General features: G+C 48.3%; 1 protein-coding gene across 2 annotated transcripts in view; it reads right to left on the minus strand.

The window, feature by feature from the left end:
* Rph3a (rabphilin 3A) overlaps positions 1-25,754 on the minus strand; it is a 70,015-nt gene that overhangs the window by 22,688 nt on the left and 21,573 nt on the right. For both annotated transcript variants that reach the window (XM_085837099.1, XM_085837100.1), the window contains exons 3-6: positions 25,096-25,172; positions 11,123-11,269; positions 1,534-1,663; positions 64-150 (exon numbers count right to left, since the gene is read on the minus strand). In XM_085837099.1, the coding sequence (XP_085693225.1) occupies positions 64-150; positions 1,534-1,663; positions 11,123-11,269; positions 25,096-25,154 (423 nt within the window). In that variant the 5' untranslated portion in view covers positions 25,155-25,172. The remainder of the gene's footprint in view (positions 1-63; positions 151-1,533; positions 1,664-11,122; positions 11,270-25,095; positions 25,173-25,754) is intronic.

Consider the following 25,754-nt stretch of genomic DNA (forward strand, 5'->3'; position numbering starts at 1 on the left):
GAGCCCCCAGGCTCCAAGTGCCACCCTGTCCCACTGCCTCTAGGAACAGGCTTGACCACTCACCTCTCTCTGCTCAAGGCAGATCTTGCAGAGCCATACCGGATGCGGACGGTTGTTGGAGGTCTCAACCCCACACTTGGTGCAGACATTCTGTGGGCAAAACACATCCAAGAAGCATACCTAGGTGAGGCATGCTTTGAGCTGTTAGGGGGCTAGGGACATGCAGAAGAAGGGTAGCAATGGGGTTCAAGATCTTTTAGCGGAAGCAAAAGCCTGAATCCTTTCTCACTTAACTTGAGCAAGGCTCGTTAGAATAAAGTTTCACTTTGGGTCTTGCTGTCAATGGCAAGAGCTGGATTCTTTCTCAACTGCTGGAGGAAAAGTCTCTAAAAGAATCCACCCCATGGAGCTGGATTCTCAGCCACCACAAAGAGGAAGCCATTAGCATGATGTTTAAGAAAAAAAATTCCAATCTATCTGTCTTGTTTATCAGCTTCTTTCTTTCCCCAGAATACCTGAGACTAACCTAGTTGTGACTACAAGTCCACCCACTGCAGCAGATGAACACTATCTGAACAACAACCAGACAGGACAAAGGGACAGTGTACTCTGGGATGAGCTTCCTAGCAGCTGAGGGCAAATAGAAAAAAACCTAGCTGTGTACAAAATTTTCTCTCAATATGGCTGTGGTAATATAGATTTTCCAGGTGAATTTTCCCCAATACTGTACCCTCTAGGCTGCACGATTCACAAGGCAGGAGACCCAGGGCATGATGGGTATCTCTAGCTGGGTGAGTCTCTGAAATCCCTTGTGTGGGATCCGGTGGACCAAAGACAGTCGAATCTTGTTCTGGAAGGGTTCAGGAGGGCGGGGTAGGGGCTCGGGGAGGGGTTTCCCTGCTTAAAAGAATGCCATTGAAGTTCAAGGAATCCAAGCTGGCTGGAGAGAGGCTCTCTAAGTCTCTCTTTTAAAAAGTAAATTGTATTTATTACTATTGTGTTTTGGAGTGTGCGTGTGTCAGTACTCTATGGAGTCCTCTTCTGCTTGACCAGGGTTCCGGGATTGAGCTCAGGTCACTTGGCTTGCACAGAGGATGCTTTTACCTGCTGAGCCATTTTGCCTGTCTTTGCTAAGTCTCTTGTGCCTTGATGTATGACATACATGTGTAAACTCATGTGTTCACATGTGTGCGTGCGCACACACACACAGACACAGAATGATGTTTAGACGACACATTTATCTTGCTAACTAACCCATAACCAGGATCCTCATGCCCCAGACTCCTGAGTTCACCTTGCATAGAGATCAGCTCTACGGGGACATGAAGTCCTTCCAGGGGAGGAACCAGGACCAAGGTGACCTTGGGAGACTGAGCATCCTACAGAATTCACATCCCTGCAGCATCCCTGCAGGAGACAAGCTCCATCCTCCAGACCCCGGGCCCTCAGAACCACAGTCCAATCTCCCCTCTCCCAACCCCCCTTTCCCATGTAGGTGCCCAGAAGGAAAGGAAGGGAACTAGATGGTGGTACCTTCTTACAGTCTTCACACACGACACAGGCTGAGCCCAGCATACCCAGTTGTTCCCCACACAGAATGCAGCGGTTCACACCGTCTCCAGCCACGTTCTTCCTCATGGTCTCTAGACGGTCCACCAGGCGCCTGGAGCAGAGACAAGGTAGTAAGGACCCACACACACACACAGAGGATGATCAGGGGCCTCCAGTATGTCCCAGGCAGAGAGAGGCCCTCCACCTCTGAGTCTCCATTCTTGAGACTCTGACAGTGGCTGTGGAACCTCTCCTGGCTTCCAGGTGCCAGCATTTTCAGAATGTCTGACCCACTCCAAGTCCGGGCCCCTCGGCAGACTTCTGTGCTACCAGCTTCAGGCTCAGGCCTTTCCTAACTCACGCCACCTCTTCCATAGAATGGCTTTCCCCAGGGAGCTGCCTTCAGAGCTTTTGAGTCCAGCTAACTGTGGTACGCGTGCGCTCAGCCATCGTTGCAAGCATCTGGAACAAATGCTCTCAAAGTAAGCTCACTGCAGACCCGGGCAAAAACACAGATTCCGGCACATGGATCTGAGGTAGAAATTTCTAGAAAGCTCTGAATCAGTGCAGCTTAATGCTGCTGGCCCAGGCTCCTGCCAGACACTAAAACTGTCGGTGTAAAGAGCACACCTGTGGGCACCCTGTATGGTCTTTGGCCTCTGGATTTCCAGACATATCATCTACTAATTTCAAGTCCTCTCCATGCCTTTTCCTTCAACCAAAGATTTACTGGTCCAGCTAGGTGAGGTGACTCACATCAGTAATCCCAGCATGTGGGGAGTAGAGGCAGGAGGATTGCTCTGAGTCCCAGGTCAGGCTGGATTTCAGGGCTATAGAGTGAGAGTCTGTCTCAAGCTGAACAAATAAAACAAACCCCAAAGGCTTATTGTCTTATTATAGGACTCAGATGGGCATGGGGGGAGGGCACTGGAGCTGGACGTGGCCATTCCTTTGAGGTTTGTAGCTCACAGTGAAGAGTGGGCGATGGAGCCCTGGGAACCACAGCCTCCAGAGGGGTTGCCTGGAAGCTTGGCCACCACCATCAAATATGGACTCCTTGCAAGTGTGAGAACCTGAGTTTAATTTCCCAGAATCCAAGTTTAAAAAAAAAAAAGAAAAGAAAAAGAAAAAGAAAAAGAAATGGGCATGGGGATGCCTTCCTGTAACCACAGCACTGAAGAGACAGAGACAGGAGACTCCTGGAGGGGCTCTAGGCTGCATGAATGTTTGGCTATGCCCAAATCAATTTTTTTTCTGGTCCTGGGAATGGAACCCAGGACCTCATGTGTGCTAGGTTGATGCTCTACTCCCGAGCCATGCCCAGACCACGCTAGCTCCATCCCTTGCCAGATAGGAAGAGGTTGGGGGGAACCTCGAGTGAACCCTTGTCTCCATATGCTAAGTGGGAAAAGAGCCCCAAGGTCTGGGGTGCAGAATCAGTCAGACTGTGGATGTGAGGTCGGAGGTGTTATGTTGTTGTGTGCACCAGAGAGAACAGAAAAATCAAAACGCTGGCGGCCACCATTGTCCCTGTCCCCTCCAGAAACATTTTTTTCCTCCCCCATTTTACCTCTCTTGGGGAACCCATGCCACCTTCCATGAGACAAGAAAAGATTGTTCCCACACTCAAGCTATGCAGCCGAAAGGCTAAAAGGTGCAAGTGTGAATCCTGCCTCAGCTGCACTGGTGTTTTCCTAATTGCGGCTGATTATTCAGCATTAGCTGAGAAGAAATCCCAGATTCACAAAACAACTCCAGAGAAACAGCCCCATAGCCCTTCAAGGGGCCTACAAACAGCCCCCGTGAGGTCTTCCAAGCAAGACCCCATTGTCTGTCTGTCTCTTTCAGCCTGGCTAGGCCAAGCCACAATGGCCCGTTAAGCTCTGAGCACTCAGTGGCTTTGCCAGCTGCGAGCTCCAAAATCTTTTCTCCATCTCCCCCCACCCCAAGACATAATGGTCAGGTTTGTCACAGTAGTAGTCCATTCTCTAGTACCAATTTCTGCATGAGCTAACTTTCTGTTACAGTGATAAAGACCGTGACTAAAAGCAACTTGGTGGAGGAAAGGGTGGATTTGGTTTGGGTCCATCACTGAGAGAAGCCAAAGCAGGAATCTGGAGGCAGAGACCCCAGAACACTGCCTACTGGCTTGCCCCCTTGCTAGGCTCACATTCAGCCATGTATGCTTCCCAGGACCACTTTGCCTAGGGAACGGCACCACCTATGGTGGGCTGGGCCCTCCCACACCAATCATCAATCAGGAAAATGGTCCCCATAGACCTACCTGAAAGCCAATCTGATCGAGGCATTTTCTGAGATTCCCTCTTGCCAGATGACTCTAGCTTGTATCAAACTGACAAAAACACTAACCAGTTCAGTGACCTTGAGTGGCCTTGGCTCCCCTGGTACCCTCTGCCTAGCTTCTGCTCTAAGGAGGGTCACAGAAGCCACCCCTCAAACCTCCTAATATGTGTATCACTCGGAAACCTTAGGTCCTAGAGACCAAAACACCCAGATGTCCCTTCTGGTCCTTGGCACTGAGATGGTCCCTGGGGCAGCCCGATTTTATGGCTGTCTCCTTTCTGCTCATCCTCTGCTCAAACACCCAATTAGCTGGCCACTGTCAGTAGCTGTCACTCGTCAGCTAGGTCTTTCCATGCCCAATTAACTTTACGACGCCTGGAAACCTGACTTTTGTGCTTTCTGTGTTCTCAGGTTCTCCCGTGTGTCTCTGTGGCCAGGGTGCTGCTGTTGGCTGCTGTCGGCTTCGGAGCCCATCCTTCTGTTTTGCGAGAGGCTGTGGTGACTATAGAGCTCAGGGCCTGCTCTAAACAGACCTTCATAGGACAGTGGCTCTCAACCTTCCTAATGCTGCAACCCTTTAATACAGTTCCTCATGTTGTGGTGACCCCCAACCATACAATTATTTCATTGCTATTTCATAACTCTAATTTTGCTACTGTTATGAATTGTAATGTAAACATTTTTGGAGATAGAGGTTTGCCAAAGGGGTCAGGACCCACAGGTCCATGGGACTACCTGTGCCCCGGCATATGTAGTGCACACTTGGAAGAGCATCGTCTACGTGGTCTAAAACCACTCCTTTACACACATGACCACGGCTCTAGGCTCTGAGGAGAAGCCATCCCCAACCTGCCCTGCTAAGGCCAGCAGCTGTGTGTTTGTGAATCTCAAATACATGGAAGCCTGTGAAAACCCAAGGTGACCTCCGAGACACCCTTGCCACTCTCTGGGCTGCCAGTTAGTGATGCTGGGGACCCTGAGACGTAGAGGTGACAGATGGCTTTCTGCTGTAGCGGGGAACAGCATGACAGAGCCTCCCCGCCTACCTCGGGGCTGTGGTTCTGTGCACTGGTTCCCTAAACCAGCACGGAAAGTGCCTCCACTACTGGGTCCCACCAACAAGCAGGCAGGGCCAGAGCCACCGCCGCCCTCTCCCTCACAATGATTCCCAACACAGGTGGTGGATGCTGTGCTGTCTGTCCATCTATCTGTTTCCCACCTCCTCTTCCCCCACCCCATCAATTCTCAAATCCCTTCATTCACTCTTTGACTCCCCCTGACTGCCAAATGGGGAGATATTAATGTGCAATGTGTTAGCTTTGGGGCTGTAATTTTATCAGGAATGGAGATGGCCCATCTACCATGATCGGGAAATGGCTGCTCTGGTGGAAGGCTGACCCAGGCTCCCAGGCAGGGCTCTCACAACCAGTTCTTAAATGACCAAGCTGCCCCCCATGCACAGCAGGCATTCAGGGCCTGTGCCTGGCAGCTCGCCAATTCTCCCTTCTCACCTTGGGGTATCTAGTGTGCCAAGTGCTGTGCTAAGTACTCCCCGCCCTATGTTTTCTTTGAGCAGTGAGCACCTGTGAGATTGGTTCTGCTAGTCACCCCTGCTTTACAGACTGCAACACTGAGGCACGCAGAGGGCCACCCCTCGCAAGCGGCACTGGTGGCTGTTCTAATTGCCTGGATGTCGGATGAGGGAAATTTTATGTCATTCAGTGCTTAGGGCTGTGGCTCAGTCTGTGCCTCTCCACTGTTTCAATCATGATAAATGGAGCCAGGAGAGAGAAGCGAAGCAATCAGTCAGACAGATATCCCAGACACCTGTGAATGCCTGTCTCCCCACGTCCCTCCACCATCTGTCAACTCCCCTCGACACTTGCAGTCCCTGGAGGCAGCAGAATGTGAAAGATGCTTGACTCCAAAGCCTCACGTGGCCACAGGAAGGCTGTGCACACCTGGGCATGGGGCTTCAGATTCCTCAGCTGTTAGGCAGCAATGAACCTTTCTCTCCCTGAGGACGTTACACGGATGAGAGGATGCACACAGCATCTGAGAGTTCATGGCCCAGGGTGCAAGAAATATCTCTCTGTGGGACCGTAGAAAAGGGCTACAGTGGTGGGCTAGTCTGGGCTCTTGTTCCCAGTTTCCTCACTTGTTAACTGTGTGGCTCCAGGCAGGTTGCTTAAACTCTCTGTGCTTCAGTTCTCTCATCTAGAAAACACTGATGGCAATAATGTGTTCTGCAGCACGGGGCCACCGCCGAGGCTGTGAATGCCCTGTTTGGAGCTCTAAGCATGGGGCAGACATTAGATGATTTAGCCCAGTGTTTTTTTTTCCATCATTCCCCTAAAAGCTGGCTATGATGTCAGCACACTCCTCCACTCACATCTTCTGTTCATGAACCATCAGCAAAGGGACACGGGAAATGGTTTCAGCCAGGGATGACTCTGCCCCCAGGGAATGGTGGTCAGTGTCTGGAGCCACATTTGGTCATCACAGCTGCTGGGGTTACCTATAAGCATCTGGTAGGTAGAGACCAGAGATGCTGTTTAAACAGCATACAGTGCACAGCGCAGCCCTCAATATGAAGAATTCCCCAGGCCCACATGCAGGTGGGTATTAAGGTTGAAAAGCAGGGAGTGAGAGGGGCTTGGGAGCCACCTGACCAGACAGATGAGGTACGAGATGCCTCAAGGTTAAAGAGACTCAGTGAAAGACTTCACCAATGAGTTTACAGCCCACCCACAGTCACTCAGTGGGTCCATTTACATTCCCTTGATGGCAGACACAGGGCCAAGTCAGAAAACTGTCATCTACTTTGGTACTAACAACAGATTTCACAAAGTGTGTGTGCACGATCACGCGAGCTTGTGTGTTTGTGTGTGTGCGTGTGCATGTGTGCATGCAAGCATGTGTAGAGGTAAAAAAAAAAAATCAATATTTCCCTTTGTCTTTCTTCACCTTAATTTTTGAGACCGAGTCTCTCACTGAACCTGGCTGGTGCTCATTGATTCTACAGGCCAGTGGCTGATCAGCTCCTGGGACCGTCTGTCTCCATTCACTGTCCCCAGCTCCCCAGCTCCTGCTGGCTTTTATACAAGATCTGTGGATGTGAATTCAGGTCAGCACATTTGCAAGGCAGGTACTTTACTGAGCCAGCTCTCTAGCTTTGGGATTTATTTTCCTTTTCTTTCTTTCTTTCTTTCTTTCTTTCTTTCTTTCTTTCTTTCTTTCTTTCAAAGACAGACCTCACACTAAGCCCAGGCTGACCTTGAACTTGAGATCCTCCTGCCTCAGCCTCCAGAGTGCTGGGATTACAGGCATGTGCCAGTAATCCCAGACTAAGGCTACTGGATACTGGAAAGCACTTGTCTAGTACTTGCAGAAACTGAGGCGCAACTCAACATTTTTTAACATCGGGAGGTTACAGAGTCATACTGAACCTGATGAAATCTATAGATATTTGCTTCTATGTCCAGAACACTGGGTGTCTCTGACCCTGAGTCACACCCATGGAAGGCCAAGGCTCTCCCCTTCTACACCAGCCTTTCTTCCCTGGTGTAAAAGGGAGAGACTGAGCTGTCTGTCTGTGTCCTTGTCCAGCCCTGCCAATGACACCTGCCAAGGAGATACATTGTGGAAAAGTCCTATGCCAGACAGTTGAGGGGGGTAGCGAATCCCAGCAGGGACACAATGGATCCCATAGTAACAGGTCTTTCTTCATCTCTCTGGCGTCTCCCTCCATCATCGAGTCAGGATGCCAAGGTTAATGATAAGCCCTAATTACTTTTTTGGAGTCCGTCTGTTTCAGGAAGCTGACCTCGAACAGAGCCACCCAGCTGCTGCCTCTTTGCAGGCAGGAGACGCACAAATGCCTTGGAGGGGATCCAGGCGGGAGGAAGTACAATAGGAACACAGAAGGACAACCTAATGGACAGAGACTGTCACTTACAGGGAGTTGGGGGGAAGGGCAGGTGATTATTATTTTTTTTAGGCAATGTTCCATTCTAGACTTACTGTGCCTTTGCCACTCAGAGGAAGCCCCCAGCAGCCGTGTTTCCATGGAGATGTGACATGACTGTGTTTTGCTAACATATGGGGTGAGAGTTTTTTTTCTGAGGCTGTTGTATTCCCCCTGATCTCAGATCCCTGTGGGAGAGCTCTGCCACTTTCCCTTAGGTTCCTGTGTGTGCCCAACTCCCCCAAGGTATTTCCAAAGATGGCAGGCAGTCTCATCTTCCCCTGCACGTCTCAGCCATTGAGATAGGACCTTTTCCTTCCACAAGAGACCATGGTCTCAGTCTGAGACATTTAATGGACTCCACTTTTACGCTTCTTGCAGTAAAAGAGCCTGGCAGGATGGGCTACTGAACAAGGAAGGAGTTGAGGGGTTTGGGAAACAAGAAGACACAGAACCTTCCAGTGGGTGTAGTGTAATCCTACTGACAGGTGAACTGAACAAGTGAGCAACCCCAGCCAATGCCCCATGAAACAGAAAAAGCACCCAGCATAGCCATGCCTGAACTCGTAACCCTTTACATCATGAACAATGGAAAACTCTATCTTTGTGGCTTTAAGCCACTATTTTTCCCCCTTGACATTTTGTTGCATAGCAGTGAATAGCCGGAGAACCTGGTTAAAAGTAGGTGTTTCCCATCTCATCCAAATCTGCTTCGCCTAATGGGGGGGGGGGGGGCAAACCAGGAGCCTCCACATTGTGCCGTGAGAGGGGATGTGTACACATGAGGCAGTTGGATAAAGTTCGTTCCAGGCCATTAACTGTCTATCCTCACATCCTGAGCAGAGCAGAGCTGGGCAGATGGGTAGAGGGTACATGAGCATTTAGACGCTTGTGATGGAGCTGCAGGAAGACAGCTTGAGACTCCGCACAGCCCCAGGGTTCTCCTGGGCTCTTGGTTCCAACAAAACTGTCCCAGTGAGGAAGCCCCCCCCCCCCCCGGAGACTTGATGCTCTTCTCCCTGTGAACTCAGAGTCAGACACAGATGGCGGCAGCAGCACATGGGGCAGATTAACAAGGCGGGAAGGAGTCTGCTGGAGAGGCCACCTGCTAAGCTTGAACTCCTAAATGGAAGTTTGGGGTTGGGGGCTTGCAAGTCGGCTCAGCAGGAAGAGGGGCTTGCTGCCAAGACTGATGACTGGAGTTCAATCCCCAGAGCTGCACAGTGAAAGGAGAAAATTGGTCCCCCAAGAATTGTCCTCTGATCTCTGTACATTTACCATGGCATGTAAAGAACTTTGTTTATTATTTATGATCCTGTCTCTCTAAGCCTTAGTTCCTCCTCTGTACAATAGCATCCACTCCATAGGGCAGGGATGAGTAGGGCTGTGTTGAATCAAATGAAGTTCTATACTACAGGGCTCAGGACTGGAGCTCAATGGGTAGAGAGCTTGTCTACAATGCCTGAAGTCTTGGGTTTCATTCCCAGCACTACAAAAACTGGGTGTGGTGGCACATGCTTGTAACCCCAGAAGTCAGGAAGTAGGGGTCAAAGGGTCAGAAGTTCAAGGTCATCCTCGGCTACATAGTGAACTTCAGGCTAACCTGGGCTACATGAGATGCTGTCTATAGGTAGATAGGTAGGTAGGTAGGTAGATAGATAGATAGATAGATAGATAGATAGACAGACAGATAATAGATAGATAGGATGATAGATAGACAGATAGATAATAGATAGATGATAGATAGATAGATAGATAGATAGATAGATAGATAGATAGATAGATAATAGATAGATAATAGGAGCAGGACTTGGCACATAGTAGGTGCACAGAAAATGGCTCCCCCTTGTGGGGATTATTTTCTGTTATTCAAAGTGACCTCATGCTGTCCCAGATGGCATCACTTGGGTAACAGAAAAGAAAACCCAGGGATCAGGACTCAGATAGGGACAGGAATACCAGAAATTCTAACCCACTTAAAAAGAGCCTCTTTCCTCAGAGACACAGCCAACAATGTAGGGTGAGGTCCTCAACAGACACACCCAATCACTTCACAGGAAGGCCCCTGAGAGTCAGCTGGGGAAACTGAGGCAGAGTTCTCCCTCACTGAGAGCTTTGGGTTCCACAGTGGATGTTCCAGATAGCAGAACCTCTTCTGGAGTCTCACTGGCTCCACATCCCGTGCCCTACCTGGCTTTCATCTGATTCCCTTCTGGGGAGGTGGAGGAAGAGCAGGAAGGAAAGGATGGTGTGGTGTGAAGCTTTGAAGACACAAATAGCATCGGGCTTGCCTCTGGAGATGCTGCCTATGGGGGATTGGCTGCTGGGATGAAGGAAGCACAGCCTGCCTAGACCTCCAGGGCAGCCCTCCCCACTCCAGGAAGCCAGGGAGAAAACACGCCAGCTCAGCAAAGGTATATCTGCCAGCCCAAATTTGGCCCAGGATTCCTGGAAGCCTCTCAACTCTCCTTCCGGGGAAGCCAGAGGCTGCTGGGACTACAGAGCTTGCCAAAACCGGAGTGTCCTAGCAGCATGGGTGCAGACAAAAAGCATCAGTAAGTTTAAAAAAAAAAAAAGCCTCTTGCTTCAAAAACTAAACTGTCCATTGGATGGCTACCATTTGCTGAATGTGTGCTATCACATGGATATTTATTCACCCAAGAATGTCATCTCTATTTTGCACATGAGGAATCTGAGGCAGATTGGGCTCAGGGAGGTAAATTCTCATGCTCTAGTTCCACCAATGAACTCCAAGCTCTCTAAGCCCAGAGTGTGGGTCCCTACACTGGGTACACCTCGGCTGCCACTACATGATACCTGCCTGCCACATGCCTGTTGCCAGAGTAACTCTAGAGCAGCGGTTCTCAACCTGTGGGCTGTGTCCTCTTTGGGAGTCAAACAACACTTTCACGGGGTTGCCTAAGACCATCGAATATGAAGGCATTTACATGATTTTTCATAGCAGTAGCAAAATTGCAGCTATGAAGTAGTAATTAAAATAATTTTGTAGTTGGGGATCACCAGGACATGAGGAACTGTTTTAAAGGGTTGAAATGTCAGGAAGGTGGAGAATGATTGGTTAATAGCTTACTCTGGGGTGTATTCTTGTATATTCTGCTTCACCTATTTATAGGAGGCACAGTATTGCTTTGATACATACATCATATACATATACATATACATATACATATACATATACATATACATATACATATACATATACATATACATATACATATACATATACATATACATATACATATACATATACATATCCTGTCATGATCAGGGGGAGCCTACCCAATGCGTTCTTGTTCCATGGCTTCCATCTTCTCTGCCCGAGCGATCACTCTGTTGATGATCTCCTTCTCCTCATCTGTCAGTTCTTCCTGCTTCCTCTGCCTGTCGGTCTGTGCTCCAGGATGGACGGACCATCCTGCCTGCAGCCTGCAAGGCAGAGGAGAAGGCATGAGGCAGGTCAGAAATCCCAGTGGTCAGGACAGAGACCCAGGGAAAACCAGGGCTGAACTTCTGCAGGGAGCCTCACTGACCCAGAGACTTTGGGTAGAATGACGTCTGTGAGCCCCAGCTGCTCTATCTGAACAATGTATCAACATTGTATCATTCCTTTATGCCACTCTCCTGCATCTCAGTAAGTGCCCTGGACCACTCAAGTGATAAAGAGTTAGAAACCAAGATACTTCCAGAAAGACCCTAAACCCTTTCCACTCATTCCTGCACATACACAGCAGCAGCAGCAGCAGCAGGGGACAGAGTCAGGCCAGGTGGATCCCAAGACTGGCCTGACCCAGAGACATTTTGTTTGGGATATATGGGATACATGAGCTCATGTAGCTCAAACTGGCTTCAAGCTCTCTATAAGGCTGACGGGGACAGTGAACCACTGGCTCTCCTTGCTTTCTGATGGGGACAGTGAACCACTGGCTCTCCTTGCTTTACGTTCTGAGCACAGGGGTAACCATTACAGGGTTTGGGGGAGGGAGTTCTTCCTATTAAACCAGTTGTTAAATAGGGTTATAGGCACATCTTCATAAGGATAATTTACTAGGTTTCCAGCCATGAAAGGCTTGGGAAACACTTGGGCTTCTACTCTGTGCATTTCCCCTGCCCCACCCGTTCTGAGACAGTGTCTCATATAGCCAAACTGGCCTTGAACTAGCTAAGCAGCAGAGGCTGACTGAATGCCTGACTCTCCTTGCCTTCAGGTCTCAAGTGCTGGGATGCACCACCACACTCAGTATGTGTGGTCATGGGATCAAGCCCTGGGTTTTACACATGGTGGGCAAGCATTCCCTCAGCTGAGCTATGCCCCCAGCCTCCTTCATCCCCCTTTAAAAAAGAAATACAGACAGAGCAGACATGTCCAGCTTCCCAACTTCAGTCTCCACAACATCCCTGTCCCCATCCCCCTTTCCTGGTAAGAGGCTGAGGTGGTGTGAAGGGAGGACCTGCTGGGAGCACTTAGTGCTGTGTTCATGTAAAGCACTGCCTGCCCTCTTATTCTGTGCTATCTGTGACACAGGGCTAAGATAGCCCTGCCCCTGCCCCTGCCCCTGCCCCTGCCCCTGCCCCTGCCCCTGCCCCTGCCCCTGCCCCTGCCCCTGCCCCTGCCCCTGCCCCTGCCCCTGCCCCTGCCCCTGCCCCTGCCCCTGCCCCTGCCCCTGCCCCGCCCCGCCCCAGCCCCAGCCCCAGCCCCAGCCCCAGCCCCTGCCCCTGCCCCGCCCCAGCCCCTGCCCCTGCCCCTGCCCCGCCCCAGCCCAGCAACTCTCAAACTTTTCTTGTTGTCTCAAAAATTTAGATCTGAAAAAACCCTGGAGTCCAGGACACATGAGCCACTAGCTTGGGGTCACTTTAGCTCTGATGGCATGGGGGCCATGAAATTACTTTTTGACTTGGCAAATCCTAGTTTCCATCCTCCTCCTCCTCCTCCTCCTCCTTCCCCTCCTCTATTTTTATCGTAGAGGGTTACTTCTGAAGATCAGAGAAAAAGTTGGAAGAAAAGGAAGCAGATGTCCCCGGCAGTCTTGTAAGGGAGGGAGGGAAATTTGATCTGGAAACACAGGTGTGTCCTGGAGCAGGTGCCTCAGGTGATCCACTACCAGCATAGCTGGGACACTACAGTGGTACCAAATTAACAGTGAAGCTCAGGACTAGACAGAAGTGACAGTCACACGCTTTGTGAACGCACCAGATGTTGCTGGAATCAACTCTTTAAGATGCTCAATGTTAACGTCTGTGAGTTTTACCTTGGTAAAAAAAAAAAAAAAAAAAGCCCAATGCGCTGCCCTACTTTGGTAGGTCCCTACCAGACCTACGGCTGACAGTCCTTGCTCCCCAACCACTGAATTGCTCAATTTAATCATCCAAAGCCTGCACTGAGGACATTTGCCCTTATTCTGACCCTCCCACCAGGCCCCTCCCGCCAAGCCACACACACACCCAGCACACCACTTCCACTGTGCCCTTCCTCTGTGCTCCTCACCAGGCTCCGCCCATCCATCAGGCCCCACCCACCATGCCATAAGCCCTCCTTTCCTCCAAGTCCTAACACAGGAGCAACAGCACACCATCTCCTGCTGCCTAGGCTCAAATTCTCCATCATGTTCCAGCTGAAGCCATCCCTAAATAATGCTCTTGGTATCTGTTCATTCCCATCTCTCACGAAGCTGCAGGAACCTCTAATCGCTATTGTGCCCTGGTGCTCAGATCAGTATCTGAGAACACAGGCACACAGAGACCTTGACCAGAACCCAATCTCTTGTAAACAAGAAGGATGCTAAAGTCTCCTTCTATTAGTGGTCCACAGGAAGATTGAAGCAAGCCATGCCCTACCCCCAAGTCTAGGCACCACAGGAAGCTGTCCCCAAAGGTGAAAGGCTCCTAGGATCCTGGGGACACTGGGGGTTCAAAGTCTGTGTTCACTTAGTCTCATCTCAGGCTCTGGTATACCCTGATATTGGCCAATTTCTTGGGAATTGTAAAAGTCCGAGGAAGGACTCCTAAATGTAAGAAACCTTAGGTCCCTACAGGTTGCGCCAAGATCTCAGAGGTGAGCTGAGAGTGAGGGAAGGAAGGAAAGAGAGAAAGGGTGCTGGAAGAGAGGCCAGCCTGAGGTATCTTCCCCAAGGACACAGAGGCTCCTGGCTCTTCCTGCAGTGCCCAGCCATCCCCCAGGCCTGTGGCTTTCTGTGGGGATAGCCATGTCTCTGCCTACCCAATCCTTCCTTTTTCCAACTATCTCCCTTCCTTGGTTGCTCCTGGGGTCCTGGTTCTAGTTGCTTTTCTCATCGTTGTGATAGTTGGCAAGAAGCAGTTTGAGAAAGGGCTCGTTTAGGAAAGGCATTAGGAAGAAGGTCCCGTGATATCCCGGGTCACGTGACATCCCCGGTCACGTGACCTCCGCCGGCAATAGAGAAATATGAGCACTGTCCACCAGCTCTCCTTTTCGCGCGATCCCTTTGATGTGGGTTGCTGCTGCCCACATTTGGTACAGGTCTTCCCATGTCAACTGACCAAACCTCACATTGCTCCCCAGGGATGCTCAGAAGGTCTTCAGGGTGATTCTAGATCTCGCTGTCAAGCTGCCAAGCAATATGAACCTCCATGCTATCCCTACCCCACCCCCACCTCCTCCATGTCTTTCCTGCCTTTACAAAGCAATTCCACTTCAAACTCAGGAAACATCCCTGACTTGGCGCCCAGTGCAGACCCCCCCCCCCACTTCCCCGCAAGGATGTGTTCTCCAGTTCAGCCTGGTCTCTGGCACCTTCCGTCAGTGCGCCTCCCACTCCCACCTGGGTCTCCCACCACACAGCCCACTGGGCTTGTGGTCCCACCCACCAGGACCTCAAGAAACTGCACAAATATGACTTCAGAGGCAGGATGAGCAATGTCCCTCAGGATGCAAACAGGAAAACCGCCTGCCTCCCTCTGTAGACTGCAGGGAGCAGAAGGTGGCTGGCAGCTGCCATTGCCTCTGAATCTTCCTTCTATATCCTCTCTCGGATGCATAGTTGACACACAGCTCAGCTGGTGTTTGGAAATGCCCTCATGGGTCTCAGTGGGAGCCCACAGGCCTCCCGTGGATTACATATTTTCACTTGGAGAGCAATCACTGGGAAATGAGCCTAGCTTTTCAACCAAGCCCCTTTACTCCCTGGGAACAGAACGGCCCCCTGGGTTGTGAAGCCTAGTAGACATAGGGACCTTGGAACAACACAGTGGAGTCTCTACAACAGGATTCCAATGAAGTGTCCGTAAGACCAGGATCCAGTGCTCGGATCTCAGTTTGAGGATTTTGTTTTATGTTGCTTACTTTCTTGACAGGGTCTCAGGCATCCCAGGCTGGTCTTGAGCTTTCTATGTAGTTGAGGATGACCTTGAGGCAGGCGGATTTCTGAGTTCAAGGCCAGCCTGGTCTACAGAGTGAGTTCCAGGACAGCCAGGGCTACACAGAGAAACCCTGTCTTGGAAAAACAAAACAAAACAAAACAAAACAAAACAAAACAAAACAAAACAAAACAAACAAACAAACAAACAAAAACAGACCTTGAATTCCTGACCCTCCTGAGTGCTGAGTTACAGTGTGGCCCATCGTACCCCGTGTATGAAGTGCTAGGGATCAAACCAGGGGCCTCGTGCGTGCCAGGCAAGCACCCTATCACGGATCGTGCTAAAAGCCAATGCTGGAGACGGAAGCACTGTCATCCATGGAACAAGTTACACACAGGACCATGTCCCATCTAGGAAGTGCCCCGGAGGGCCCATCTCACCTCTGCCAGCTGCATCCTTGGAGAAAGCAGGTTTCCAGGTGACCCAGCCTGAGATTAAGTAGCAAGAACTTGAGGATAGAGTGTTTACTTCAGTGGGTTATTTACAACTTGGAGATAACAGGGGTATCTGTAAATGGGGACCACTGAGTAAGATGCTGTAGGATGTTTTGTCACATGGCAGAAGCTAGCTGATACACACACTAGCAATGAGAGAAACGGTCAAGAAACCTATGGGACTCCCTCCCTCACTTTCCAGATTAGTGGTATTTTAAGTCGTAGCTGTATGAAGTTCACTGTGAATCCTCTCGACCATGAGAGGTCGGTACCCAGCTATCTTCCCAGTGCTCTCAAATATTTAGCTCTTGAATAAAATATTATTCAAAGAAAACCTCGCTGCTAATGGAAGCAGAAAGATCATCACTATTACATGTTCAGTTCCTGGATGTAGGACGCTTGGGGAAAGGAACTGAGGATGTAAGCTAGAGACAGCATGGTCGGGAATCCACAGAAACAGCTCCTGCCACATCTGTCCTTGAAAGTGGAAGGTCGCTGCCACCAAAGCTCACAGCAGGAGGCTCTAGACAACCGGAGATGGGAGACCCTACTAAAAGTGCCACCCGTGTCTGTCCCTGAAACACACCGAGGACACCTCACCTCGGCCCAACCCACCTGCATTCATGTCATGCACACAATCGTCATGTGGCTGCCAGATGTCTCTATTAATACTCGATGGCTCCCCTAAGGTATGGGATGATGGAAGTGCAGTCTGGGTACTGGGGTCCTTCCCTCCCTCCCTTCCCTGGGGTGCCCACACTGAAGAGGTCTAGAGGACATCTTTGTAGATAAGTGAGGGGGATTTTAACAAAGGTACCATGAAGGCTGAGCTGAGAGGCACTTTCCCCCATGATCTGCAAGGACCCTCTGCATGGACTTCACTATAACCATACCAAAGCAGATACAGCAGGCTGCCATGGTCACCACTGCCCTCAAAGGCAAGCCATCTGCCCCCTCAGCACCTCTGACATTCTATGCTCCTTCACATGCAGATCCTGCCTGAAACCACTTCCCATCTGGACCTTGTCTCCCTCATAGGATGCCCAGTCCTCACCTGACCTCCTGCTTACACCCGTCTTCCTCTAGAAAGCTCCCCCATCTTGGTCCCCAAGTCTGGACTACATAATATTCTTCAGGGTCCCTCAGCTGTATGTTCCTTATAAGGGAGAGTATATTCATTGAATAGAGGTTGTTTGTAGACGTCACTCATATTTGGGCTATGCATATGCCTCAGGTGCTTAACATGACAGACGGTATACAGTAGGTACTTGGTAATTTTCTTTTTCTTGAGATGGGGGTCTCATTATGTAGCCCTGGCTGTCCTAGAACTCGGTCTGTAGAACAGACTGGATTCGAACTCAGAGATCCACCTGCACCTGCTTCCTGAGTACTGTGATTAGAGGCGTGTGCCAATGCCACCTGACAAAATTCTTTAACAAAGGAAGGGAAGGAGGGAGGAATAGGAGGGGAAGAGAAAAGAAAGAGAAGGAGGGAGGGAGAGAGGGAGGGAGAGATGGGAAGGCAAGGAGAGAGAACAAACTCTTTCCCTTCCAACCTTTGTTACCAGGAAGCTTCTATGAGCTTTGAGGCGCTGTAGAGTCATGACCGCGTGATGTCCAACCTATGATTTGTTTTGTTTTGTTTTGTTTTGTTTTGTTTTGTTTTGTTTTGTCTTTAAATTATTTAAGGGGCTGGAGAGATGACTTAGCTCTGGCTGCTTGTACAAAAGCCAAGGTTCAGTTCCAGGCACCCAAATAGCTGCTCACCATCCCCCCCATACCTCTAGTTTCAGGGGATCTAGAACCCTCTCCTCTGATCTTCACATGTTCCTATATACACACAATGCACAGTCGTTAATAAATAGATATTAAATTGTTAATTAGCAGGCAAAGCAATGGGTTTCACTGCAGTGTTCCCATGTGATTATAACTTCACTGTCTTGACTCTCTTCCCAGCTGCCCTCCCTACTCCATCTTTCCTCCCACTGACACCTTTCTCTTCCCAAATAGTCCTTCCTTCTTCTATCACAGCATGTGTCCTCCATCAGCCGCCCTTCCTCCCTACTCATCCCTGAACATTCTCCAGCTGCCCAACCCCCACGGTTCCCGTCCACACATGCCTATACACTTCATTCCACGTGTGAGAGGTGACACACACCATCGGTCCCTCTTAGCCCAGAAATCTCACCCATCATTAATCTGGCAGCTAAAGAGACCAGCCAACTAAGGAGACCACTGAGTGCCCACATGTTCCCATTGGGCATGTGGATAAACTGAGGCCCAGAGCAGAGTGAGAAGGCTGGGGTCTCTCTGGTAGGTGTTATCTGTGCCTAGTAATTCTTCAGAGGATCCCAAGGGTATGATTATTTGAGAAGAAAAAGGCTGACTGACAGAAATACTCAAGTCTATTTGCTCCCCCACTACAGCCACAACAGGAAGTCTAGGTGATGATTGACACCTCCACCTAACCACCGATGCTTTACAATTTACATTTGGACACCTCCCCCCCACACACACACACTGATAGAGCAGAGGATACATAAGGTCACAGTGATGATAAGTCTTAGCATCCTACCATTTAAGGATGACAATGACGTACTACAGTGTCTGCAAGCGTCTGTCACTGAGGGTGGAGCTGCCTGGCATCCTTAGCACAAGAATCTAATTCAGTGCACAAATGCAATGATTGAAGCCAGACTCTGGGAGCTGAAGGCGCATTGCACAGGAGTCAGGGTGACCTCCAGAAAGAGTCAGCTGGGAGGTGGGCCCTAGACCACACAAGCACTGCCCCAATTGCTACAGCTTTGGTCTGAATAGCACTGGCTAAAGGTATGGTTGTAGTGAAACTGTAGGAACAGACACAGGGCTGCCACCCAAGGTCCCAAACACTACCCAGAATCAACTGTGGGCTTGCCTCAGAAACACATCCCATCTTCTTCCAAGATGGGATTTCCTCCCTAGAAAAACACACTTTTTTTGCATATATATGTAAAATTGGCTCATCCCCTTCCTTACCAGCTCACCGCATTACTCAGGAAAAGCGTCAAAACTCAACTGCTAAGAAAATGGAAATGGTGTGAAGTACTTACTGTTCCTTGTCACTGGGGCACGCCAAGCAAGGGGAGAGATAGAAAATAAGAGATGTTATATAAGAATTCTCAGGGCCCTAAGGCAGCAGTTAAGAGTGTGTACTTTAAAGGGGACCAGAGTTCACTTCCCAGCATCTTTGTCAGCCTGATCATAGCAGCCTATAGCTCCAGCTCCAGGAGAAGTGCTGCCCTCTTCTGGCCACTGTGGGTACTCCACTCATACATGCATATACATACAGAGACATACACACATAATTAAAAATAAATATTTTTTTAAATCCTCCAGTCACACCCACATCGTTCAGATAACAATGTCATAATTTTGATTCTGATAGCCTACTTTCAGTTTTCTCCTCCTCCTCCTCCTCCTCCTCCTCCTCCTCCTCCTCCTCCTCCTTCTCTCTCTCTCTCTCTCTCTCTCTCTCTCTCTCTCTCTCTCTCTCGTCATTATATTTCATTAATTTGCTTTGAGCCAAGGTCTCAAATATACCTCAGATGGCCTTAACTTCACAGCAATGCCCCTGCCTCCGCTTCCCAGGGCTGGGGTTACAGAGGTGCTCCTCTGTACATTGGATTTATTTAATGTCACACCTAAACCACAGCCACCTCTGGGTAGAGCTACAAAATGGCATCTGGAAGTAGAGATCAAGCAGGGAAATTCACTAACAAGCCTACATGGAGGAGCCCTCCTCCCCACTCCCCCTTCCTTGTTTCCTAGCCTGAGATAGAGATTCGTGTGAATACACATAAAATACAGTCAAAGATGCCTTGAACCCCTAATCTTTCTGCCTCTACCTGCTCAATGCTGGGGTCACAGATGTGCACACACCATATTTATTCAGCTCTGGGAATTGAACCCAGGGCCTTGTGTATGCTGGGCAAGCACTCTACCAACTGAGCCACATGCCCAACCCGTTTATATATGTAAATAATGTTTTTATGTAACACTAAGGGAAGTTATTCAACAAAAGTCTGATTTTCCTCAACTTGGGCTGTGTGTACACACACGTGGTGTATTTCACACAGTGTGGATCCTGTTGACGATTCCTGAACAGCAGAGTATGTCCTGTCCTGTGTAGAGGTGAAAGCCTGTCTATTTTAGAATGGATACCCACATTTCGCAACCACAGGCAGGTGGCAACCTGTCTTTGTACCTCGGTTTCCACTTCGCATCCCTGGCACTGTCTGCCAAGCCAACTGTCTAGCGGCACCAGCATCTCTCTGAGCATCCTCACTAGCTCCAGTTCTGGCAGGAACAGGTGTGCATATTCTTTCCCACAATGCACTGGGGCCTGCAGACAGGATGTCTAGGTTCCAGGATGCTGCTGAGCTAGAAGGGGTTTCAGAACATTGCAAAAGCAGGCATTCTCTTTGGTTAGGCAACAGGTGATGAAGATTCAATTCTCCCTCACCCAGAGGAAGGTATGAACAGTCATGTTCCTCTTTCGTCGAGCTGTAGTGCAAAGCTCAACTGTGTGCGCGTATGCGCTATGGCCACAGTTCAGCCATTATTGAATAATGGCTGGAGGAAATGGAGCAGTGAGCAGCAGTTCAGAGCACCAAGATGCATCATGGGAGTACAGGGGTGGTTAATGAAGCCACGTCTAGACTGCTAGAGTAATTCTGATTTAATTGCCAGGCAAATTGTTTGGCTGCCTATCAACGAAAGTAAATTCTGATGGATGGGATTTTAATTAACTGGTGCTTCTTAAATAAAATAAATAGTTTGCTCTGTCCACCCTCTGGCCAACTATTTATCTCACAGAGACACACTTTTTTGGAGAGTGGAATATTATTTATAAAGTAAGTTTATCCAAGATGATGTGTGGGGGGGGGGAATGCTTGGGAAGGTCTCCTGCTGAGGGGATCACTCAAGAGTTCTATAGTGTCCATGAGAGGATAGAACTCAGGGGACAGGGGAAGGCTGTAAGTAGACCCAGGGAACAGTTAGAGGACTTTACATTTCTTTATTCCTATTTTCATTTTATATGTATAGGTGTTTGGCCTGCATGTATGTTTGTGCACCACACGAATGCCTGGTTATGGGGTACCCAGAAGAGGCGACCTGGGCTCTCCTGGAAGTAGAGTGACAGATGGCTGTGAGTTGCCACATGGGTGCTGCATATATAACCCAGGTCCCAGATGAAGGAATTTTGTTTTGGAACATATGGGTAGATCAAAAAACTCTTCCCAGGATTTAACCAAGTCTTAAACAAATCAATTAAAGTCATTTAAAGAAAAGATAAGGTCTCCTGTAAGCTACCTGGCTCCAGACTCCACCGGTAGCTGAGGATGAACTGAATTCATGATTCTCCTGCCTCCACCACCCAAGTGCTGGGATTATAGCAATTCAGGCACAAGGGCCTCATGCTTGATGGGCTACATCTAACACCTGAGCTGTGCTTTCAATGGCAGCTCAGGGATCGTTAGAAAGAACAGGATTTTTCTTCAACTAATTCATTTCAACACAAACAGACAAAACAGATTTCAACACAATGTAAAATGTTCTCCCTCCTGAAGAGTTTGTTATGAAAAAAAGAAAACCTAATTCCCAGCCTGGGAGAAATTATAAAATTCTGGAACAAAGGGATTTAACCTGAATAGCAAGTTTATGGAAAGAAGATATGTGGCCTGCTATTAAAAAATACACAGAGGGGGCAGGTGAGATGGCTCAGCAGGTAAGAGCACTGACTGCTCTTCTGAGGTCCTGAGTTCAAATCCCAGCAACCACATGGTGGCTCACAACCACCCATAATGGAATCTGACGCCCTCTTCTGGTGCATCTGAAGACAGCTACTGTGTACTTACTTATAATAATAAATAAATAAAAATCTTTTAAACACACACACACAAAGATGGGGGTGGAGAGATCTGGGGTTAGGAGCACCAGGCTGCTCAGGGGACCAGGATTCAGTTCTCAGAACTGACATAGAAAGTCATGAACATCTGGAACTCCAGTTCAGAGTGCTCTTGCGCCCTCTTCTGGCCTCTATGGGTACTGCATCCATGTATATGCAGCCACCACATACCCACACAGACACACAGTTCAACCAGGGCTACAGAGTGAGACCTTGTCTAAGAATAATCTTAATTACAAATATTTATACTTATTGTTATTATGAATGATGTCACTGCGGGGGACAATCTGTAGGACAGTAAACAGCAGACTTGGATGGTTAAGGCCTTCAGGCAGTCGTGTATGGCATATGCTTATCTATACTCTCAGTCATTGTAACTAACTAGAATGCCAAATTGAACCACATTCAGAGCTTGGGACATGCTGAGACAGCCCTCCATGTAGTGTTCACAATACCCAGGGATAATAAGTCAATGGCAGAGAGTATCAACCTGTCATAATGTCATTTAAACATGATTGATTTTAAGTACTCATCATCATATGTGTAATAAAGTGTGATTGTAAATTCACATCAATTAATTTTTGATTATGGCCATGGTCAGTAACTGGCTTGCAAAGGTCCTGAAACTGTACATAGATTACAAAGTAGTGCCAAGGGAATTGGAAGTGATCACTCAAGGTCAAAGACATAAAACCTAGACTCAAAGCTCATCAAAGACATGGGCTGCATTCATAACACACCTAAAACATCAGCACTTAAGCTGAGGCAGGAGGATTGGGAGTTCAAGGCCAGCCTGGGCTATGTAGTGAGATCCTATCTCAAAACTAAAACAAGGAGACAAAAACTGGTCAGAAAACAGGAGACTTAAAGAACCAGGAAAATACTAAAAATAATGGAAAGAAACCATCAGAAACAAAGTAACTTAAAGTCCTAAAAATGTAACAGAGTGGTTTAAAGAAGTAGTATGCCTTAAAATATCTCAAGCTGGGAATCTTAGGGAGGGTGAGACAGAGAGCTAGGCACAACAATTACATTGTTTCATCTAATTATCTGTTTTTGCTAGAGTCTCCTTCAACTTGCAACATTGTTTCTTTTAATTGTCTGGTTTTGCTACAATCTAGAGTAGGTAATCCTGGCAGTGTTTCTTTTTGTTCTCTATTTTTCCTGCAGCCTATAGCCAGGTGTAACAGTTTCTTTTGCAACTGGTCTCTCTCAACAGCCCACTTTTGCTACAGTATAAGGGAGATGATAATGACATTGTTTCAAAAAGAATAAATATGATTTCTTTGTATAATTACCTTTTGCTTTCCTGGAAAGTGTGTAATATCTACTGCATCCTCTAGTGAAAATTTCCTCTTTAATAAAAGTGAGTGAGCTATTAGTAAATCAAGTTTAAAAAAAAAAAGACAGCAATGGGGGCATTGTGCAAATAAGGGGGAAAATGTGATGGTATGGCCATATGACCAAAAACAGTCTTCTGCTCAATAAGAATTGACCTTAGGGGCTGGAGAGATGGCTCACTGGTCCTGAATTCAGTTCTCAGCAACCACATGATGGCTCACAACCATCTGTAATGGATATCTGCTGCTCTCTTCTGGTGTGTCTGAAGACAGCGACAGTGTACTCACATACATGAAATAAATAAGTAAATCTTAAAAAAAAAAAAAGTGACCTTAATTCAAAATCTCTTCTGCATTATTTTTTTTAATTCTTTCTCTGGGGAGTGGGATTGTAGATATTTTTGAGATTATATTTTAATTACATTTCTCCCTTACCTTTCCTCTGTCCAAACTCTCCTGCTTTCCTTTACATTCATGACCTCTTTTTTCATCAATTGTTATTGCTTGCACACAACATGTTTACATGCACACACACACAGCCATGAACAGCAACCTGTATATATATATATATATATATATATATATATATATATATCTCCAGTGATGATCTTTAGTGCTGGAAAACCAATTGGAGTGCTCTTCCCTGGGGAGAACGCCCCCCCCTCCTCAACTCCTGGGCATTCTCAGGTGCCTGAAGTTCTTCGTGTAGGGTTGAGGCCTCACAGACTTTTCTCTGTCTAGCTTGGCATACTCAGAAAATTACAACCCATCAAAATGAGGCATTATGGAGCCCAGTCCCCATGGATTCATCTACAAAACACTCCCATACCCCAGGCTCAGTGAACATTGCGGAAGAGGAGACAGAAAGGCTGTAAAAGCCAGAACAGGAGGCAGCTTTCTGTGAGAAAGTGTCTCCTAGTGATGTCACAAGCTACACCCAGAAGGGCTCACCAACATGACTGCGTCAACATGAGCTGAACACAGGTGACATGAATGAACACGCCAAACTGGACGGAGGCAAAAACCTACTCAATAAGAAGGAAACCATGCAGGGCATGGTGGCGCACGTCTTTAATCCCAGCACTCGGGAGGCAGAGGCAGGCGGATTTCTGAGTTCGAGGCCAGCCTGGTCTACAGAGTGAGTTCCAGGACAGCCCAGGCTATACAGAGAAACTCTGTCTTGAAAAAAAAAAAAAAAAGAGGGAAACCATGCCCAGTACTGGAAACCTAGCCAACCACTCAGTACTAGTGAGATCGCCATTATTGGGGAGAATCTATAGCCATTAGTTTGCTAAGCCAGCAAAATCCCTAGCAATAATGTATAAACATTAGTCCTTCTGCCCTCAGAGAAGTATAGTCCTCACCCCTCATCAAGGAAGCTTCTTTTTGCACCAGATGGAGGCTATTACAGAAAACCCTCCTGCATTCTTTGGGCCAGCAGCAAATAGCCCCCTTCCCTCCACCTCTGTGACTCATACTTCATTAAAATAATCTTGTCCCCAACTAGGAACTTGAACCTGATGGTGTCTTTAAAACTCTGTCCAACAGAGCCACCACACTGAGGCATAGAGGACAGAGAGGCTGTCTCTAACCAGAGCCCATGGGGCTGGGTGGGTAACATAGACACCCATGGTAGGTTCCCTATTAGAGACACAATAGGGAATGGTGGGGAGTATGGAAAATTGAGGAGTTTATGCCATAAAACCCACCATGGGGATGGGAAGCTAGGGAGCTGGCCCTGCAGGTAACTATTTCTCACACAAGTGTGAGGCTTGCAGTTCAGATCCAGAAAGTCAGGCAAGGGAGACGCCTGTAATCTCAGCTCTTGGGGGCCTGAGATGGACTTCCCAAACAAGATACTAGCAAGAACCAGTGAGTACTGGGTTCAGTAAGAGACCCTGCCTCAGTCAGAGTTGGGAATGATCAAGGAAGATATCCAAAGTCAACTCTGAGCCTCACATGCATGCATATACACATACATATGTATGCCCATGCACCCATACATGCAACACACACACACACACACACACACCTAGCCCAGGGAAGGGAACCAACCCATGCCTTTTTATCTTTCAAGTGTAGATACTCAGGATTGCCCACTAGCTCAAAAGAGCTACTCCCAGAGCTTCCCCGGACTTACTTTGACTGCAGAGGGCCATCACCAGGGTACATCCATCGGTTCACCACAGTGTCAGTCATGGTGGAAGGCTGGCACACCTGCAAAACAGCCACCCAAGACAGTTACCCAATCATCTGGCCACTCTTATGAGCCCCAACTCTAGGGCCACCCATGTGGAGACACAGAAGAGGGAGGGAGCTTGACCTAGCATCTCCACTGTCTATGAAACTTGCACACATAAGGGACAGTGTCCCCTGGTGATCACAGCCACCTAGTGGAGAGAGATGGGGCAGTGTGCTTTCTGTCCATTGCTGATATGTGTTCCTATAGTGCTCCTGTCAGAGGGAATATTACAGGCTTTTAAGGAAGTGATGGTCATTGAGGACTCATCCTTAAGACAAATGAATGACGTTGGTTCTGTGATCTCTGTTTCTTAGCTGTGGTATGAGTGGTTTGCTCTGGAATTAGGATGTGCCAGCCATACCAAAGGACACTGCAATGGGGACATCCAGTCTTTGACACGCGTCTCCAGACTCATGAACCCAAAATGACCTTTCTTCACTTCACACATAGCCAGTGACGTGGACTTTTGTTACATGACTCAAGCCTCTCTGAATCTACTCTGTCCAGGATCAGTTTACCCTATGCACATCATTAGGATGTTAAAAAACACATATCAC

This window comes from Mus caroli, unplaced genomic scaffold, assembly GCF_978045245.1.
Source record: "Mus caroli unplaced genomic scaffold, Mus_caroli_1 scaffold_4, whole genome shotgun sequence".
NCBI lineage: Eukaryota > Metazoa > Chordata > Mammalia > Rodentia > Muridae > Mus > Mus caroli.